We start from the raw sequence: 17,404 nt of genomic DNA on the forward strand, positions 1-17,404 counted from the left end.
TAAAAAAAAACTAGAGCCCATTCTAAATACATCACTATATTCAAGACCTGCTGTGACACCCTTTGACTGAAGATGCGCTTTACCTGCTTTCGTCCTCCAAGACTCCTCCTCCAGGGCCACCAGCAGGGAGGGCAGGACCAGCTTCACCCCATGGGCACTCAGGTTCCTCATCACAGCCTTGGCACAGTCATCTGCAGCCTGGGAGGACAAGCAGGAGGGGTGGTAAAATGTCCCACTTGAGGAAAAGTCTCCAACAACTAATATTTAGACAACAACACGACCTGCCTGCTCACCTCTCTAACATACTGGTTCCCGTCTCCAAAACAGAGCAGGAGGTGTGGCAGCACATGGACCACGTAGGGCTCAAACAGTTTTCCCAACATGTTACACAGCATCTCAAAGGCAAACAGCGCCCCTGCAACAAACCAAAAATAAACCGGATACTCTGAGCTGTGCTAATAATGGTGGCATCTGGTATAAAGAGGATGAATCAAAACCAGACAGTTCAATGACTCATGAATTCTTGCTGACCTTCCCTGCGTCTGAAGTTTTTCTTATCCTGGATGGCCTCAGTAAGTGTGGTCATGATGTCCTGCTGTTTAAGCGCCAGGATCCCGAGTCCTTTGACCAGTCCAGCTAGCCCGTACGCTGCACCCTTCCTCTCTGCGTATTTGTCGCTCTCAAGCAGCAGCTGAAGCAGGTTTTTAACAATCCCTGCAGCATCCTCTTTGATGGCGGGGACCAAAGGAGGCAAACAGCTGGCAACAGACTCCTGGACCTGGTGAAGGACGACATACCACACAAGATGACGTTGTGAAAATCGGAGTAGTACAGGTTGAGTGGGTAGAAAAGGAGCCAAAGTAGGCCTTTACCTGCTGTGATGGTGTAGAGAGTGCGGTAATAAGCTTGGCCACAATGGGTTTGACTTTGGGGTCGTTTTTGTCCAAATGTTTGGCCAAGGAGCCCATGAGAATAACCACGCTCTGACGCACAGAGTCGTAGCTGGCATCCTGCGGGGCGTTCTTCAAGAACTCCTCAAACACTGGCAGCAGGGAGCTCACGTTATCCTGACACATAAGGAAGGCGCATGAGATGCCGAGGAATACAGAAATCATAGCTGTCTGAAAACAACGTCTAGAAAAATAGAACTGAGCGTTACCTTGCCGTGTGTGTTGAGCGCTGAAAGGGCGGCGTCCAGCATGCAGCGCCGCACATCAGTGTGGCGATCGTTCAGAGCATCGGGAACGAAGAAAAGGAAGAGAGGGGTGACCTGAGATTCATCCAGGTACTGAGAGAGCTTGTTCAGAGCCAGAGCAATGCCACACCTGGGAATAAAAAATATAATCAGCGCACAAGAACAACACTGCATTCAACCACAGTCTTTAGGAACACTTCTTAAGTCCTGATGTTTTCCCATCATTTACATTTGGGTAATACAGAACTGTGTGGCACTCAGAGCTTTTTTTCTTTCCTTAAATTCCATCAGACCCAGATTTAATTACCTGGCCTCCCACTGGTCAGGTGGGGCTTCAGAGATGACTCTGCCCAGTGCATCCAGCACAGGTGGTGGTCTCTTTAGAAGGAAAAAAAGAGAAGAAAGAACCGATCAAAACAAACTTACATTGTTACAGCAATAAAAATCTATGGGTGGGACATGTTCTTACATAAAGTTTTTGATGGTAGAGCTCAGTGAGCTGGCAGAGCACCGTGGCAGACTGGTCTCTGTACTGGGACACGGCACTCGACAGAGCGTCAGCTGCTGCAGAGCGGATGGCTTCCTCGTGGTGAGTGACGTCCCCGATCAGCAGTGAGCAGATCTCAGGGACCAACTCCAGACCCAGAGACTCCCAGAGCCTGAGCAGGAGGAACAAACAGGGGAACTGGCCAATTTACAACATTGTTTCTCCACAGCACAAATCAAACATTTTCATCATGTTTTGACTCGAATATAAAAACCAGAATGGTTAAAATGTAAATTTTCAAACAATGTTATTGCAGACATGCAACATGGGACTGAATGAAACATGAACGAACAAACAGGCTGAAGAACAAAAGTCAAACATTTTCAGTCAGTGACTGTTTGCAGGAAGTTAGGAACAGGTGTTACATACTTTTCAGCCAAGGCTTGACCTTCCTCCTCAACATCGAATCTGGCAACCCAAAGCCTGCGCAGCAAACTCATCCCGCTGGCATCTGTGCTGTCTGTAGGCAAGGCAAACTCCATCTCCAACAGCCCCTGAAAACAAACAGGACGAACCGTTAATCAAACGTTGAAACTTAAAATGTTGATTTTCTTGAAAAACATATGTTTGTTTCACATTTTAATTTGCTAAAATGCTTCAAAAAAGTTAGGACGAGGCACTGAAAGACTGAAAAACATCTGGCGGAATCTCTTAAAACCAGGTTAATTACATGAGTGTGTAAAAAAGAGCAACCCAGAGAGGCCAAGGCTTTCAGGAATACAGCTGAACAATTAAATTAACTTCATTAATTTATTAAAAGACTAAGTTAATTCAGAGAAATCTGTGGCAGTCAGGGACAAAGGCTCTGAACTGTTCTGTAATGGAAACACTTCTAAAAACCACGGCCAGTGAAATGCAAGACAGAGAGACACAGAGACACTTCAGCAAATATCAAAATGAAGTGATCCCAGGCTCACCCTGAGGGCGGCGTCACGGACTGAGAAGCAGGGTGAAAGCAGGGCGTTGAGTAAGACATCGATCTCTGGCTGCTCTGCTACAGTGCAGCCCTCTTCTCCTCCAGCACTGGCACACAGAGCCGTCAGGCACTGAGACGCCAACACCTGAAACACAAAGTGTGCAAAGTGTCACATTGTGGAGCTACGCAATAATTCTGGAGCAGAGTAAAACAAGACCTAAAAGGTAACATTCAAAATGACTTGATGTCCCACTGAAGCATTAGAAAGGGTCCAAATGTTTGGATACACAAACTCTAAACTCTGGCATTTACCTGGAGCCTCGGTGCTGCGGTGGAAATGACTCTGGTCAGTAACAACAACATGCTGACACGTGGAAGCAGCTCTGGGCCGTTCTATGACAAGAAAACAACACAAAGAAATGATACTATGCAGTGTTTGGAAATGTACTCTATATCGTGCAAGTCTAGAGCCACTCTTCATTTTATTTACACTGCAAAGAGCCAGACTTTGTCATTTCTAAAGTGCTCTTGGGCAATAATTCTCCAGACTTTCTGAAGGCCTTTCTTTGGACACTGGCTGTTTTTTCACTTTCAGTCCAGCGCTTGTAGCTGAGCATTTTCAAAGGAAGGTCAAGGGTAGATATGTTGTTAAGTTACTTAACACTGATATATGAATCATGCAAACAACAAAGGCCCTAACTCAAAGAATAAACCTATGTCGCTTTTACACAGAATAAACAAATGATTTTAAATTGTATTGTAAAATAAAATAAACAGATCCAGGCCAAGAAAAAAGGGGGACGGTATGTAAAGCGTAATTTAAAAACAAAAAAACAAAACAAAAAACAAAGATTTACAAATCTCATAAACTTAGAAAACATCTTAAACTGAAACTTTATCATTTCTCAAAATACATTTCAGCTTACTCTGAAATTGATGGTGGCAACACATGACCAAATATGTTGGGACAGGAAAAAAACAAACTAAATTAAAAAGTGGTACTAAAAAAACTGGGCTAGAAGAACGTTTGACAGCTAATCAGGTTAACTTGAAACAGGAACAAGGCGGAAAAATCAATACTGGATACCACATGATCTCTGGGCCTTCGGGCTGCACTGAATTAAAAAGCAGACACGATTCTGTCGTGACTCAGGAGCACTTCAGAAACTGTTCTCTATGAACACAGTTCACTGTGCCATTCACAAAAGCAGGTTAAAGCTCAATCATGTAAAGAAGCTCTATGTGAACCTGATCTAGAAATGCTGCCATCTTTCTCTGGGCATAAACTCATTTAACATGGACTGAGGTAAAGTGGAAAACTGTTCTGTGGTCAGATGAATTAAATCGGAAATTCTCTTTGGAAAACAGTGGCGCTGCGTCCTCTGGATTAAAGAGGAGAGGGATCATCCGGCTAGCCATCAGCCTTGAAGCCAACATCCTGATTGTATAGGGGTGCATTGGTGTTTATAGAAATGTCAGACTGTACATCTGGAACCAGGCACAATGCTGAAAGGCATATCCAGATTTTGGAGCATCGTGTGCTCCCATGCAGACAGGATCTATTTCAGGAAAGGCCAACAAGATGCTGCTAAATCTCATCCTGCATCTATTACAACAGCATGACTTCATATTAGAAGAGTTCATCGACCTGCGTGCAGTTCAGACCTTTCACCAACTGAAAACATTTCAGTGCGTCATGTAACATGAAACACCACAAAGAAGTATGGCGACTGTTAAGTAGCTAGAATCCTTTGTCAGGCGAGAGTGAGACAACATTCATCTCCCAAACGTCCAGCACCTGGTTTCCTCAGTCCCCAGATGTTTACAGACTGTTGTTAAAAGAACAGGGAACTCTACCCTGTGCCAACTTTCACGACACGAGTTGCTGCCATTAAATACCAAAATGAGCCAATATCTTCCTTGAAGTTGAATATTTTCTCCTCTTAAATGTTTGATATGTTTTATGTGCACTATATGAATAAAATATGGGTTTCTGCATATGATTGCATTCTCTTTTTATTTACACTTCACACAGACTCCCAACTTGTTTAGAACTCGCTCTGTGCAGATAACAGCCACCACACAGAAAATGGAATAAAGCCATTCGTCTGTACCTCATCTATGGCAACGTCATCACTGTTGGTGTCAGCCCGAAGCTGAGAGTGTTCATTGATGACCTGCAGTGCTCTCATCATGGTGTTCTCAGTCTCCTCGGTGCTGTCTGAAGACTCCCTGAGTGTAGCGTTGAGGAGAGGGAAGCAGAAGGAAAAGGCAGGAGCAGATAGAGGCGCTGCATCTGAGGAAAAAATAAAAAATACATATTGAAAGGAAAGGAAGAGAAGGTCATCCCTCTCCTGAACGACGCTTGCTTGACACCGCCCAACACACACGCCAAGGTAACGCTTAATTCTGGGTTTTTTAACAGTTTGCTTTCTATCATTTTTATGTTCCTCGGAATCTCATGTGCCTGCTTTATGTGCCCGGATAATTATTTTTAGTACCTTATAATTTAAAATGATTTACACATGTATGCTATTAGGGTAATTTATACTTAATAGCCAGGTTCACTACAAGGCCTGAATATATTTTTTGGGTCATTGATGTCTGTTGATAATCAAGAGTACTGACCAAACCTAAATGAGCTTCACTGTTTTCACGAAGGATTAAAATTACCGTTAAACGGCACAAACTCATCAGTAAAGTATTTACAGAGATCAGCTCATCTTAGACCTTTAAAGACTGGGACTTTTTTGTTTTTAAACTAGAGCAGGCGCCCTCTGCTGGACGTTTGAAAGAATTCAGGTTTTCAGACCCATAAGGTATCTTTTACATACTTTAGGTTTGTATTTTCTGCACAGAAATGTCTATTATAAACCTGTCTCCTTTATTTGAGCTTTCATCTGAATTATTTTCATCTTTTGGGGGAAAAAATATGAAACTGAAACCAGTTTAATATTCATCACATTCAGCAGTTATACTGTGGTCACAGTGAGCAGCGCTTTAGTTTGTGTTCTTTAGATTTTATTCTCATCTTTTAATGTTTTTAATCATCAGTGTGGTGTTGGTTCAAGCCTTTCAGATTTATTGACTCACATTCATTTCATTTTGTGAACCACATGTACTCACCGGCAGTCTTGCCCTCTCTCTGTGGGACGGTGTGGTTGTGCAGCAGCATCACGGTGCGGTGAGCAGCTGTAGCCAGGTCCTCTTGTTCCCAGGCCTTATCCAGATCACACTCAGGCTTCAGTAACCGTAAAGTCACATGACCCACAAGGACAGCTGGATGGGGGAAAGAAAAACAAAAGTGATTTTAAACTGAGATGCCAGAAACAGTGTTTTAAAACTACACCAAGACAGACTTTGTACCCAGATGTTGAAGGCTCTTGGGCATGAGGCACACTCCAATATCCAAGAAGACCTGCTGGATGCTTGGAGCAGCCAGGGGGGAATGCAGCAGGGGCATTAGGACCTGGAGGACAGCAGGGAGCTCCCTGGTGATCTGAGCAGGTCTCTCTATCAGAGTGGCTTCCAGGAGACCCACCACACTCTGCAGCTCTCCATCCAGCTGCAAACAGCAAACAGGGAATTTTAAAATGTCACACTGGGGGGCAATCTGTTTTAATGACCTGATTTACTGGACAGACTTTAGAGCTCCTTACCTCTTGGAGTCTTTTGCGAGTAGCAGACTCTTTTTCCAGCTGGATTTGCATCATTTCCTTCTGTTTGGTAGTTAGCTGGATCTCCTCTTTGATACCTTTCTTCTTCTTGAGCTCCTGTCACATCAAAAAGGAAATTAACACATTCAAATAGTTTCAAACATTAAGGTCCTTAAAAAATAAAAAACAATAATTAATCTACCTCCTGTAACTCCAGTTCAATGATCTGTTCCTTGTATGAGTACGCCTTGTTCTCTCGCTTCATGTTTACTTTCTTAGTGTTTTCCTTCTGGGCACTGCAGCAGGTTAACAGAGGGGAGACAGGAGTGAATAAATGTCCCACAGACGGAGCTCTGAGTTCAGCTGCAGGTGAGTGAAACTGCGCATTTACCTCTGGATGATACTCTTGTCATACAGTTCTCCCTCGGGTGTCAACATGATGGCGTACTCCTCCCTGGTGACCTGAAGCAGTGCCGGTTTGGAAAGCCCTTTAGTGATGTGACTGATCACCCGTGGCAACAGCTTGTTTGGGGAGAGGCGTGAAAGGGAGCCCACTGCATTTCTGACCGCCTGAGGAGAAAGGAAGAAAATAAAAATAAATACATAAAATCACTAAATAATCCAAGACCTTATTCATCACTTAAGATACAAACAGAAAGTCTGCAAGTGTACGAGTTTAGTGAACAGTAAGAAAAACTGTTCTTCAATTTAAGATGAAATAAAAAAAGAAATGCTGCTTTTTAGCTGGAGAGCAAATGTAAAGAGGTGCATGTTTGTTATCATCATCTGAACACGTCTCCTTTCCTGGATCTAGATGCTACATGAAGCTGTTTCATTCTGTTTTTTCACCATTTTCTACATGAATCTGTATAAACAAATGTGGAATACAAGAAATGAAGCTGTACGATTGTCAAACCTGGTTGTCGGCATCGACTTTGAGCAGCTGTGGGAGAATAGCCTCCAGGTTGTTTTCTATGAACTCTTCAGCTTTCAAGTTCATGGAGGAGAGGAGAACAGGCCAGAGGCCACGGCGAGCTTCCACTGAAAAAGATAAACGTGGAGTGAGACATTTCAGATGCTGCTACCACCACCAAAGCACTATAGCAACAAACCTCGGGGTTATCAAACTGTGAAAACCATGTACCTATAGATGGATGATGAGAAACTATCAGGGTCTCCATAGCCAAACTCTCTGCTTCAGCAGGATCGCCCCACTGGCTGGCAGAGGAGCAAACAACACACAGTGCGTCCAACAGGATGCGAGGGGGCACATAGCTGCGACCCAGCTCAGTCAGCTCTCCGGACTCTGACACCACGCTGTCCTGGGGTAAAACCTGAAAGTTTACAGTATTGTCAGTAAGATAAAAATAAAGTGAGTAGAAAGAGTTAGCATCCAGCCCTGCAGCGGCTGGAAATGATAAGTGATTCTGTACTTTGTGTTTGTTGATGACCACCCGCAGTTCCCCAAGAAGGCCATGAGCAAGACTGGATCCTCCCAAAGAGGAGAGAAGCTTCCTGATTGTCTGCTGTGCTCTCTTCCTCACACGCCAGCTTCGAGACAACAGAGCCGCAACCGTGGCCTGATGATACATCCTACAGAGCGCACAAAAGGGCAAATGTCATTAAAGCAAAACGGGATAAAAGGCAGACTGCGTGCTTCCTGCATAAAAACAACACTAGGTGACTTTTAATTTCAGCAAGTCAGCAAGTTTGGGTTTTTTCCTGTTTACTTCAACAACTCTTTTGGAATTGGGGTTGTATCTGTATTCCAACCAAACACTGCCATGGGCCAATATTGCCTTCCAGACCTGTATCTAAATGACAGACTGATGTTTTTCTGTTGTTTCCACTTTTTTACTGCTTAAATGTTAAAACATGGTATGATGAAAAGATTTAAAACAGTTTTTTTTCTTATTAAGATTTGTTACTAGCCTAAGGGGAATAAATAACAGCAAGAAAAACAAACTACAGGGATCAAGCATCGCATGTGAAGACTTTTTCACACAACAATTTCTTGCATTTAGGCTCCTTCATACAGTAAAAGCACTGCCCCAACAGTATTAATACCATGGGAATATGTAAAATAGCATAAGCAAGTTGTGTAAGGTCCTTGTTGTGCACTACATTTTAAACCCTATTTCACTGCCCACTAAAAAAAAAAAGTACCATCTCAGGTTAAAATTAACATATGTTTCTGGCTATAACTGGGCTGATATCAGTCAGCTGATGTAGGCACTGACAGCAGATACTGGTATGCTGTCAATAAGTGCTATCATCAAAATCCTTTAAAGCTTTTATTCAATCTATCAATCTGTATCAGCCATAAAGAAGAGACATTAGAAAGGCTCTAAGTTCACCTTCACCTTGTTAGAAATATCAAAAAGGGCACACGATGTGTGAGGACAGTATTTTGATATCTAAGTGTTTCTGGTGTGAATGAACACTGAGGTTAGACTCACTGTGCTTTGCTGCTGTTCAGTCTGTGGGCATGATCTAAAAACAGCCGTTCACAGAGCTGTAGCACTGTGAGCAGAGCTAGAGACAGAGTGCAAAACAGAAATGAGACATTTTTTAAATCGCTCATAAGCAACGTAAAACTACATAACAGTATTTTTAAAATGCTCTTACTTTCTTCACTGCACTGGGAGAGGAACTTCTCTGTAGTGAATAACGGCTTCTTCTCATCCAAGATCAGATTCCAAAAGCTGGTGAATTTGGTCTCTGCAGGGACAAAAACAGCCTCTGTCACTTCATATTCTCTTAGAGGCTCTATAAGTGACAAAAAGCCACAGCTGGAACAAAAGCCTCACCTGTTTGTGTCTCCAGCAGAGCCAATCGACTCAAGAGAACAGACGCCGCCACGCCCTCTGCAAGCAGAGCATGCTGGGAGTTCTGCGCTGCAGCTTTCTCAATTGTCTGGAGCAGCAACGGTATGAGGTCTGAGGCTTGGGCCAGAGTGTCACCTGGACAACAGACAAATAAGGTTTGACTTCCTTTAAGCCAGCTGCACACGTGTGATGCAGCATAATGTCTCCTTGCGTCTCACTGACCTTTGAAGGCCCCCAGCATGGCTTGAAGGTAGGCATGCCGAACCAGAGAGGTGGAGGTCTTCAGGGTGAACGCCTTCTTGAACCAATCCAGCAGAGCGACGGGAACTTCCACCGTGAGGCGGTTGCTCCACTGGGAGAGCACAGACACTGCGTGCACCAACGTGCCCTCATGGACTAAACAAAAGAAGGAGAACAACAAGTTTAGAGTAACCCTGGATTTTGAGCTCACAGACACACAGGACCAAGAGAGGAAGGTGAGGAAGATGAGCGTTACCTTCCTGCTGTAAATAGGGGATGAACATCACAGTGACTGCAGAGCTCAGAGTCTGGTTGGAGGCTCCTGACACGGTATGATGGCTGCAGCTGGCAATGCCTGCAACATTTAGAGCAAATGCTTGCCTTTCTTTTCTCATGTTAAACAGCCAAGCTCATAAATACAAAGTGTTTGAAAGCCTGCATACCTGACAACACACTCATCTTTTGGGCAACAACTGTGAGCTTTCCTTCAGAACCTGCAACCACAACAATACTGCTTCAGCTCAACAAACCCAAACATAAAAATCTTCATTATTTGGGAAATAGTTAGTTCACCTCCGAGGATTTTGAAGAGATGTGTGACGACATCCTGCACAGCTGTGGGGTCGCTGCACTGCTGGGCCAAGTTCTGCACGGCCTGGACTGCTCCCTCCATCAGCTGGGCATTATTAGCTTTCAGCTGACCTGCAACACAAAGCACAATGATACCTAAAGCATAGCATCGCACAGGCTGAGTGTGTGGTTTAAAATCATGTTGCTCAAGAAATAAAGAGCACCAGCCGAAGCCTTACTTGCGAGTGCCTTTCCGATATCCATGGCATACTGACTGAGGTCGAGCGTTACAGCAGACAGCAGACAGGAAACGGCTGCAATGACATCAAAGAGTTTTTTTTTTTCCTCATTTGCTGCATGAGCTTCAGACAGGTGAGGATTAAACACTATGACCAAAAGCTAAAGGCAGCTCACTCTGCATGGCGTTCTCCGGGCTGCGGAGCATCGTCTTCTGCAGGGTAGGGAGCAGCGTCTCCTTAAACTCAGGGTGAGACACGTGACGCAGTAATGAAGTACTTTTGTCCAGAATGTGCTGCTGTGGTTTCGTCTTGCTCATGAGGACCGATTTCACGTACAGGTCCAGCAGCGCGCTCTGAAAGAAGCACACAAAGAACATCAGGGTACAAAGAGATATCAGAAAGAACTGCTAAAAATGGAAAATAAATTTAAACTCACCCTGTGTTTCTCTATAGTAGCGTTGTCCTTTTGAGCAGAGCAGAAGTCAAAACACACCCCCAGCAAAGCCAGAGTCGTGGGGCTCTGCTCCAGAGTCAACAGGGTGCTGATGTACTGATTGACCATCCCTGGGTTCTGGTAAAGAGAAGTGACTGTTAGAAAACCTGTGTGAATCATCAAATGGCTAGATGGCTAAAGCTAAAAGCAGTTGAAGTTTCTGCAGCCTGTTCTACACCATATTTATATCAATGTCATGTTCAGTGGTAACTAAATATTAAAACATGGAAGAAAAAAACCTAAAAGAAAAAGAAGTGACTTATTTTTATAAACACACTGTCTTTGTTTCAGTGGGAAAAAAAATGGGAAATAACAAAAAAAACAACCAAAAACTGAGTATCAGCTTTACTGTTAGCAAAACTGTTGTTTTAAACATCTGTATCAGCCCAGAATTTCACATTTGGTCCATCTCGATTATTGAACTACAGTTACTTTTTTGAAATTTGACATTAAATCAAATAGTGAGATAGTTTACATATCATTTATCATGGTAGTAAGAAATGACCAGCTTTCTATAACGTGCAGCTACATCATATGAAAACACTTCAGCAGTACACAATCATCTGGAATATGATATTCAAATTGGCCATTTTTATGTGTTAGTAAAGTCTGGGTTTTTAACTACAATTTATCACCTTCACTGTAGCCTCACTGTGTGTGCACACGCACGCTAAGTTATGTTGAAATGAACCCACGTAAGCAAAGGGCAATTTCTGTTTGTGCATGCTGAGCTAATGAAATCAGCTTTGCATGCATAATTAAAGCCATAACAAACTGTTTATTGAGTGCTCTCTGTGACAGCTGACATGATCTGGTGCTTGTGAATTTAATAAACTGCACCTTTAGGTGAAGTGAATGAAAGTGAGATGTGAAAAAAGCAGGTCAGATCCAAGAATGTGTTCTAACTCACTCCCTTCCACAAGTGACTGAGATTCTTGAGGCTTGACTTCTTAGCGGTGGCCTTGGCTCCACCCACAACCTCAGCCACAAGAAGACTCTGAACCTCCACCTGAAAGAGAAGCCAAAACACCCAGGGGTGAGACCAACATCCAAGTAAAACCTGTGCTCTATTACAGGAAGCAGGTTTAGTGAACAACTCTGAGTTTGTTAACCTTGAGATTTGGTTTTCTGTTCTAGAAAGCGAGCTAACAGACTCTGTGGACTCAGCCAGCTCGCATTCAGGTTTTCTTCCTCCCCTCCTGGTGCACCTGAACCAGCTGACTGACACTCAGATTCATTTCCTCATTCATAAAGTTTAAAAGCGCACATTGAAGTGGATTCACCTGCAGCCCTTCATGTTTTTACAAACACTGAAGTCCCAGGTAGATGTAAGTTTGCTTGATTTTTGTATTAAAACGAGTGCTTTCTAAAAGGATGGAGACAGCGACTGCAGCACAGATTTATCATCAGCTCAGAATAAAATTTCAGTTTCCATGTTTCTGACTCTGTGGACAATAACACAGCTATTCCTGTCAGCTGTCCCTGCACTGCAAACAATTATTGTATCTTATTGCAGCATTCACAGTTTAAATAAAACATCTCTGTATATGAAGCTTTAAACAGTCATTTGTTGTGTTGTCATCACTCTGGTGGAAAAATGTCCGTTACAGGTGGATCTCGGACATGTGATTATTTCAATGAAGATGAGGCTGAAATTAAATTAAATGATTTTAAGACTCTACAAACTGAACAAAATGTATTTTAAATGGACGTTTTAAATGCAGCTGCAGACAGTCTGAGGTTTAAAAATCTCAAAAAGTTGAAATTTGTTCACAGATTGAGATTCAGCCATTAAATGGCTTCAAAGAGCCTGAAATTTAGAGTCTCAACTTTAACATATTTTCAAGTGAAGAGCACCTAAATCACTCCCAGTGAGTCGACCCAGAACCAGGACAGGTAAAAGACTCTGTAACAGATCAGAAAACCGTATCCATGTCAGAGTCCACTTGGAGAGCAGGACGGATGCTAAATGGATTCAGTCCGGATCAGAACGTTTGCTTTTACTAATAAAACAGATTCTGTCATCTAAATTTGCTCCTGTCAGGTAAGAGCACAATAATTAGAATATAAATATTAAATGTCAAACTAGGACTCCATCTTGACCTCATAAAAAGTTCAAGTTGGGTAAATGACGACCACAGACATAAATTTTACATCAAACTTTTATACAGTCTGTGATGATGTCAGAGGCCATCATGGTGCAAGCTGATTAAAACTCTTTTCCTCCTCCAATTTTTGAAGATAGATATCGGTCCACACTGATGTGTTCCTCTGCTCTTTACCCTCAACTTTTATATTTATCCGTTACCATGGTGAATTGTGGCATTGGGGCTCCATTGATGATGGCTTTCTTTACGTAATTATGCGCTTAACTAAGGGGAACAATCTTAAAATTAAACTTGCTCTGATCAGCTGTTTCAGAAAGAGAAACTAAGAGCTGCTGATGTCAGACTTTATTTTTAAACTCAGTTTGTTGACCATGCTTCCTGGTATATGGCCCTGGTCTCATGCGAGCAAATCCTGTTGATAAAATGTTTAAATAATGCTATTTGTCACAAAGAGAAAAGAAAAAAAAAAAGAAAAAGCATTTTCACTGACCATTTTCTTCCAGGTTGGTCCTTCTCTTTTCTCTGAGGCAGAGAACACACTGGACACTAAAAGGCAGGTCCAAGACAGGCCAACGAAGGCGGCGGAGCCTGTGGCTTTACTGCAAATACAACAAAGAAATCAACCAGAACAATATGTAAACAGAAAAATGACATTTTTCCACAGTGCATCCAAAAAAAATGGAAGAACACTTCAAGTTTTCCAAATTTGAATGGAGATGTGAGAACTTTGGAAAACAAAAAAAATAACAGCACGTAAAACGTAAGTTTTTATGGTAATGTTGAAGGAGGCTATCCCAATTGTCGTAGGGCAAGAGGTGGAGAAGTTGTTATTTCAGGACCCCCAGTAAGCACACTGGAACCCATTACCTTCTTGCTGTGAGGTGGCAGTAATTCCCAGATGGATAAGACATTACAGAATACCTACAGTCAAACATGGTCATGGCAGCAACATGCTGCAGGACTGTTGTTCTGTGACAGGATCACACAGATGGAAGGACGGATGCAGAAAAATACAGTGAAAACTTTTCTTCCAGAGCGCCCCAGATCTCACATTTTAGAAACTCAAGAATGTGAAAAGAAAGCAGTGTCTTCATAAAGCTCTGGACTGCTGCCCTGCTGTGTGCTGATGCCTTCTCAAAGGTTTAGAAAAAAAAAATCCAAGCTTTTATGATCCAAGGCAACTTTAGGGCATCGATGCTGTCAATGGCTTCACCCAAGCAAAGAATCTAAATATTCAGTTTTTACTTTTCATACACTTAGAAAACACTCAAACCCTCTTGCCATGTCAAGAGGATTGTGGAGTAGTGTGTGCAACGAGAAAGCGAATAAACACTATTTACTATGCCATAAAGCAATGCACCCACATTATTTTAATTAAAGCCGCTACACTAAGTTATATAAATTATGTTTACTGTGCCAGGCAAACACAGAAAGATTAAAGATGTTTATGACTCTTCTCTTCTGTAAGTCTGTAAAAGCAGGAATTTATTACCAGTGAACATCTGCAATGTTTAAAGCCAACTAGATGCACCCTGAAGTTTGGGTCATTACCTGGGCTCTCCGGTTTTGCTGATGACTCCACTGTTGAGCAGGCAGTGGAGCAGGCTGGTTACCAGGATGTCAGGCTTACTTTCAGCCAGCTGGCCAATAACAGAGAGCAGCTCTCTGCGTGATGTAGCATCCCTGAAGAGCGCACACAGGATAGAAAGTGTTGAAACCCCTGACAACAACTGAGTGTAAAGATTCACCTTCACTGTTACAGATGATGTCAGAAACCCACCGATATCTGTGTGGGGTGAGGCAGAAGAGCTTGCATAGTCCTTTAATGGCGGGCTCTGGTAACTCTAAAACAAAAGCATTTTACAGCTTGTTATTGTTTACTGAAGACCGAAAAGTGGAGAGATTAAAAAAAAAGAAGACATAAGCTCTCACCTTTGCCCTTTATACACCGTTTCAGGTCTCCGAATATCTCCTTACGCTCCTTCACGCTGGCTGTATTCACTTTCACAGCAAATTTCTTCAGCGTGTCTGAAACCTGAAGCAACACTCACAATGAGAAAGGAAAACATGACAGCAGTCTTGTGTAAGAGCTAAAAATGTGCAGCTTGTGGTCATGTGAGGCAGAGGAGGGGGGTTCAGTAACACATCAGAGAATGGGCTTGATAAGAATACTTGGGTGTGTTTTTTATTGGATGGTGTCTTAAATGACTGCTGAACTTAATTGTCAGCTCGGCTCTGTTAAAATGTTTGTCCCTCATACTTGAACGTTCATGTCAGAAGGCTATGAACTTGGTCGGAGACGATGAAAACAAAAGTTTGAGGCGGTCCTCTGCTGAGTACCGACTCGCTCCTCTGCTCTCGTCAGCTGCAACAGCTCAGCCTCATCCAGTCACACTTGATGCGACGTAGCACAAAGCTAACGGCTTGCTAGTTAGCTGCTGTAGAGGGCCGCTCGAGTCTGGTGGCGAACACCGAAACCCGTCGAGATGTTCAAATAAATGGACCCCCAAGACACCACCATTTTTGTTTCTGCCTCACCTGAAAGCTATAGTAAAAGTAGTTAATAAAATCCTGCCACACAAACCTGCGTGTCCGCCGCCATCTTGCCGGTCTTGATGCAGGAAGGACTTGTTAGCGCCACTTCCGGGTCACGGCGGCTACGTATGCTTCTGCTGCATTCTTGAGAACTGGGAAAGTTCAAGTTCCAATCTAGTAACAAGAAAAATCATAAAGAAAACACAATAGTAATCTGTAACACCTAATTTTGTAATTGCAAACTTTTATGCACGAGGTACTATGAATGCAACCCCATAAACCCACACGCACCACAACTTAAACCGCACTCAGTCCTGTTTTCTTTATAATATCAAACACACAGTTCCATGTAAGATAAGATGCCACTTTCAGCTGTTCCCTTGTCGCCACAGCAGATAGCTCCTTGACTGATTTGGCGTAGTTCTCCTGACGCAATCGCGAAGGAAATTTGTGTCTGCTATTGAACAGTGTGTAAACCACATTTATTTTATTTTTAACCTGTGGTGTGAGTAAGTAAATGGTGTTGGGTTCAAATCTTTTTCCCAACATAAGAAAGAGCAGTAATAACAGCAACAAAGTCTTGAAAGAGCAGCAATAACAATGATGTGTGTTGCTGCAGCAGCTTTATCCATTGTAAATCATTGTCATCGTCATGTCCCCTCACAGTTTTGTTCTCTCCTGTGTCTTGGAGTGTTGCAGAAAAATTCTAGTTTAACCTCACATGTAGATTTAGGCGGTTAGAACTTCACTGTATGATTTTGTAAAACCTTTGTGACTTTGTGAAAACTGCTTAGCTTTGCTTAACGATGTTTCGCTATGTTATCTGCTAACTCTTTTGCTCAGAAGGAGAAGAACAGTTGTGTGTAGGCAAAGCTGGCATGACTGTGAACTGTAATGTTTGATGTGTGTGCTGGCTCTCCTGCGCGCAGTAATAAATAGCTTGAACACAGCCTTTTCAGTGTTTCAGACTTTATTTACAAAATCCCGCGACAGGGGGGATTAGAAAATTGTTTAACATTTGCATTTGGTAAATTTCACAAAGACTATGTCAGATTATAAAAGCTGTTCATTTTTTAGCTTTAACATTTTCTCACATGATTTTATGTGTCCTCTAATTAATTTATACAAGGCCGTTATTGCTATTCTTCCTGTTGTGTGTATCTAACTTGTGGTGTTTGACTTGTATAATTTATTTATTTATGTATTTTTTTTTACCATTTGTCATTTTAGTGTTATTTAATTATTTCTTTTGTTGTTGTTGTTGTTTTTATTTAATTATTTCTTTACACAATGGAGTCTCAAACTGAAGAAAAATTCAAGTCCACTTACTGAAAGTCTGTTCATAACGTTTCACAAAGCCTAAAGATAAAGGCTTATGCTATGAAGACAAAGTGTAAGGAAAGATGCATATGGGCACATATTTCACTGCCATATGTAAATGTGGGTATGCTGATACTGAAAACTGTAATGTGTTTTCTTTTTTTTAAGTGTAGTAAAATGAGAATCAGGTATAGGCATATATTGTGTTAATAAGTGTGCAAAATTAAATGATTAATACTGTTAATATATAAATAAAAGTGAATCTATTCTGCTCATTCAAAAATCCATATTTTTATTATTTTCATGATCCAAACTTAAAAACAGACCCTTATATTTATCTCTCAAGTAATGACCATGCTGTAGTATTGCTTGATCTGTGGTTTCAGTCTGTTGTTAGGTGGTTGCTAGGTAACATGCTAAGCATCATTGATAAATAAAATGACAGTTATCATGTTATCACTGTAGGATTATAAGATTATTGTTATAAATCAGATGTTGCCATGAACATGCATTTATAAAGAGCTGCAGATACAAAAGAAAAAGCTTCAGATGTTGTAAGTGGTTGCTAGGCAACATTACAAGATCATAATATCTGATATAGATTAGAATCTTCTGGTGAGCAAGAAGCTACGTGCCAATTCTGGTTGCTCAGTTCCTTATCATGTAGGAGGAGTTCAGAGGGAAATATACAGAGATTCCTGGCCCAGTTTGCTATAAAGCACATTGTGTTGATAACATATTTTATTCCCAGGGAAAC

At 42.1% G+C, this 17,404-nt stretch overlaps 1 protein-coding gene across 1 annotated transcript in view; it reads right to left on the reverse strand.

Annotated features, from left to right (window-relative positions):
- gcn1 (GCN1 activator of EIF2AK4) overlaps nucleotides 1–15,433 on the reverse strand; it is a 29,403-nt gene extending 13,970 nt beyond the window's left edge. The window contains exons 1-35 of the mRNA XM_080893617.1: nucleotides 15,377–15,433; nucleotides 14,725–14,827; nucleotides 14,573–14,636; nucleotides 14,344–14,475; nucleotides 13,283–13,391; nucleotides 11,595–11,693; nucleotides 10,628–10,762; nucleotides 10,367–10,544; nucleotides 10,192–10,266; nucleotides 9,956–10,084; nucleotides 9,826–9,876; nucleotides 9,639–9,737; nucleotides 9,365–9,538; nucleotides 9,125–9,277; nucleotides 8,943–9,035; nucleotides 8,774–8,849; nucleotides 7,748–7,907; nucleotides 7,459–7,648; nucleotides 7,231–7,355; nucleotides 6,706–6,884; nucleotides 6,517–6,610; nucleotides 6,318–6,431; nucleotides 6,025–6,223; nucleotides 5,785–5,937; nucleotides 4,773–4,954; nucleotides 2,971–3,051; nucleotides 2,660–2,803; nucleotides 2,112–2,236; nucleotides 1,665–1,854; nucleotides 1,503–1,573; nucleotides 1,160–1,325; nucleotides 873–1,067; nucleotides 532–778; nucleotides 294–415; nucleotides 84–198 (exon numbers count right to left, since the gene is read on the reverse strand). Of these exons, the coding sequence (XP_080749743.1) occupies nucleotides 84–198; nucleotides 294–415; nucleotides 532–778; nucleotides 873–1,067; nucleotides 1,160–1,325; nucleotides 1,503–1,573; nucleotides 1,665–1,854; nucleotides 2,112–2,236; nucleotides 2,660–2,803; nucleotides 2,971–3,051; nucleotides 4,773–4,954; nucleotides 5,785–5,937; nucleotides 6,025–6,223; nucleotides 6,318–6,431; nucleotides 6,517–6,610; nucleotides 6,706–6,884; nucleotides 7,231–7,355; nucleotides 7,459–7,648; nucleotides 7,748–7,907; nucleotides 8,774–8,849; nucleotides 8,943–9,035; nucleotides 9,125–9,277; nucleotides 9,365–9,538; nucleotides 9,639–9,737; nucleotides 9,826–9,876; nucleotides 9,956–10,084; nucleotides 10,192–10,266; nucleotides 10,367–10,544; nucleotides 10,628–10,762; nucleotides 11,595–11,693; nucleotides 13,283–13,391; nucleotides 14,344–14,475; nucleotides 14,573–14,636; nucleotides 14,725–14,827; nucleotides 15,377–15,394 (4,540 nt within the window). The 5' untranslated portion in view covers nucleotides 15,395–15,433. The remainder of the gene's footprint in view (nucleotides 1–83; nucleotides 199–293; nucleotides 416–531; nucleotides 779–872; nucleotides 1,068–1,159; nucleotides 1,326–1,502; nucleotides 1,574–1,664; nucleotides 1,855–2,111; nucleotides 2,237–2,659; nucleotides 2,804–2,970; nucleotides 3,052–4,772; nucleotides 4,955–5,784; nucleotides 5,938–6,024; nucleotides 6,224–6,317; nucleotides 6,432–6,516; nucleotides 6,611–6,705; nucleotides 6,885–7,230; nucleotides 7,356–7,458; nucleotides 7,649–7,747; nucleotides 7,908–8,773; nucleotides 8,850–8,942; nucleotides 9,036–9,124; nucleotides 9,278–9,364; nucleotides 9,539–9,638; nucleotides 9,738–9,825; nucleotides 9,877–9,955; nucleotides 10,085–10,191; nucleotides 10,267–10,366; nucleotides 10,545–10,627; nucleotides 10,763–11,594; nucleotides 11,694–13,282; nucleotides 13,392–14,343; nucleotides 14,476–14,572; nucleotides 14,637–14,724; nucleotides 14,828–15,376) is intronic.
- Nucleotides 15,434–17,404: the final 1,971 nt, after the last annotated feature.

Source organism: Rhamphochromis sp. 'chilingali', assembly GCF_963969265.1.
Source record: "Rhamphochromis sp. 'chilingali' genome assembly, chromosome: 10".
NCBI lineage: Eukaryota > Metazoa > Chordata > Actinopteri > Cichliformes > Cichlidae > Rhamphochromis > Rhamphochromis sp. 'chilingali'.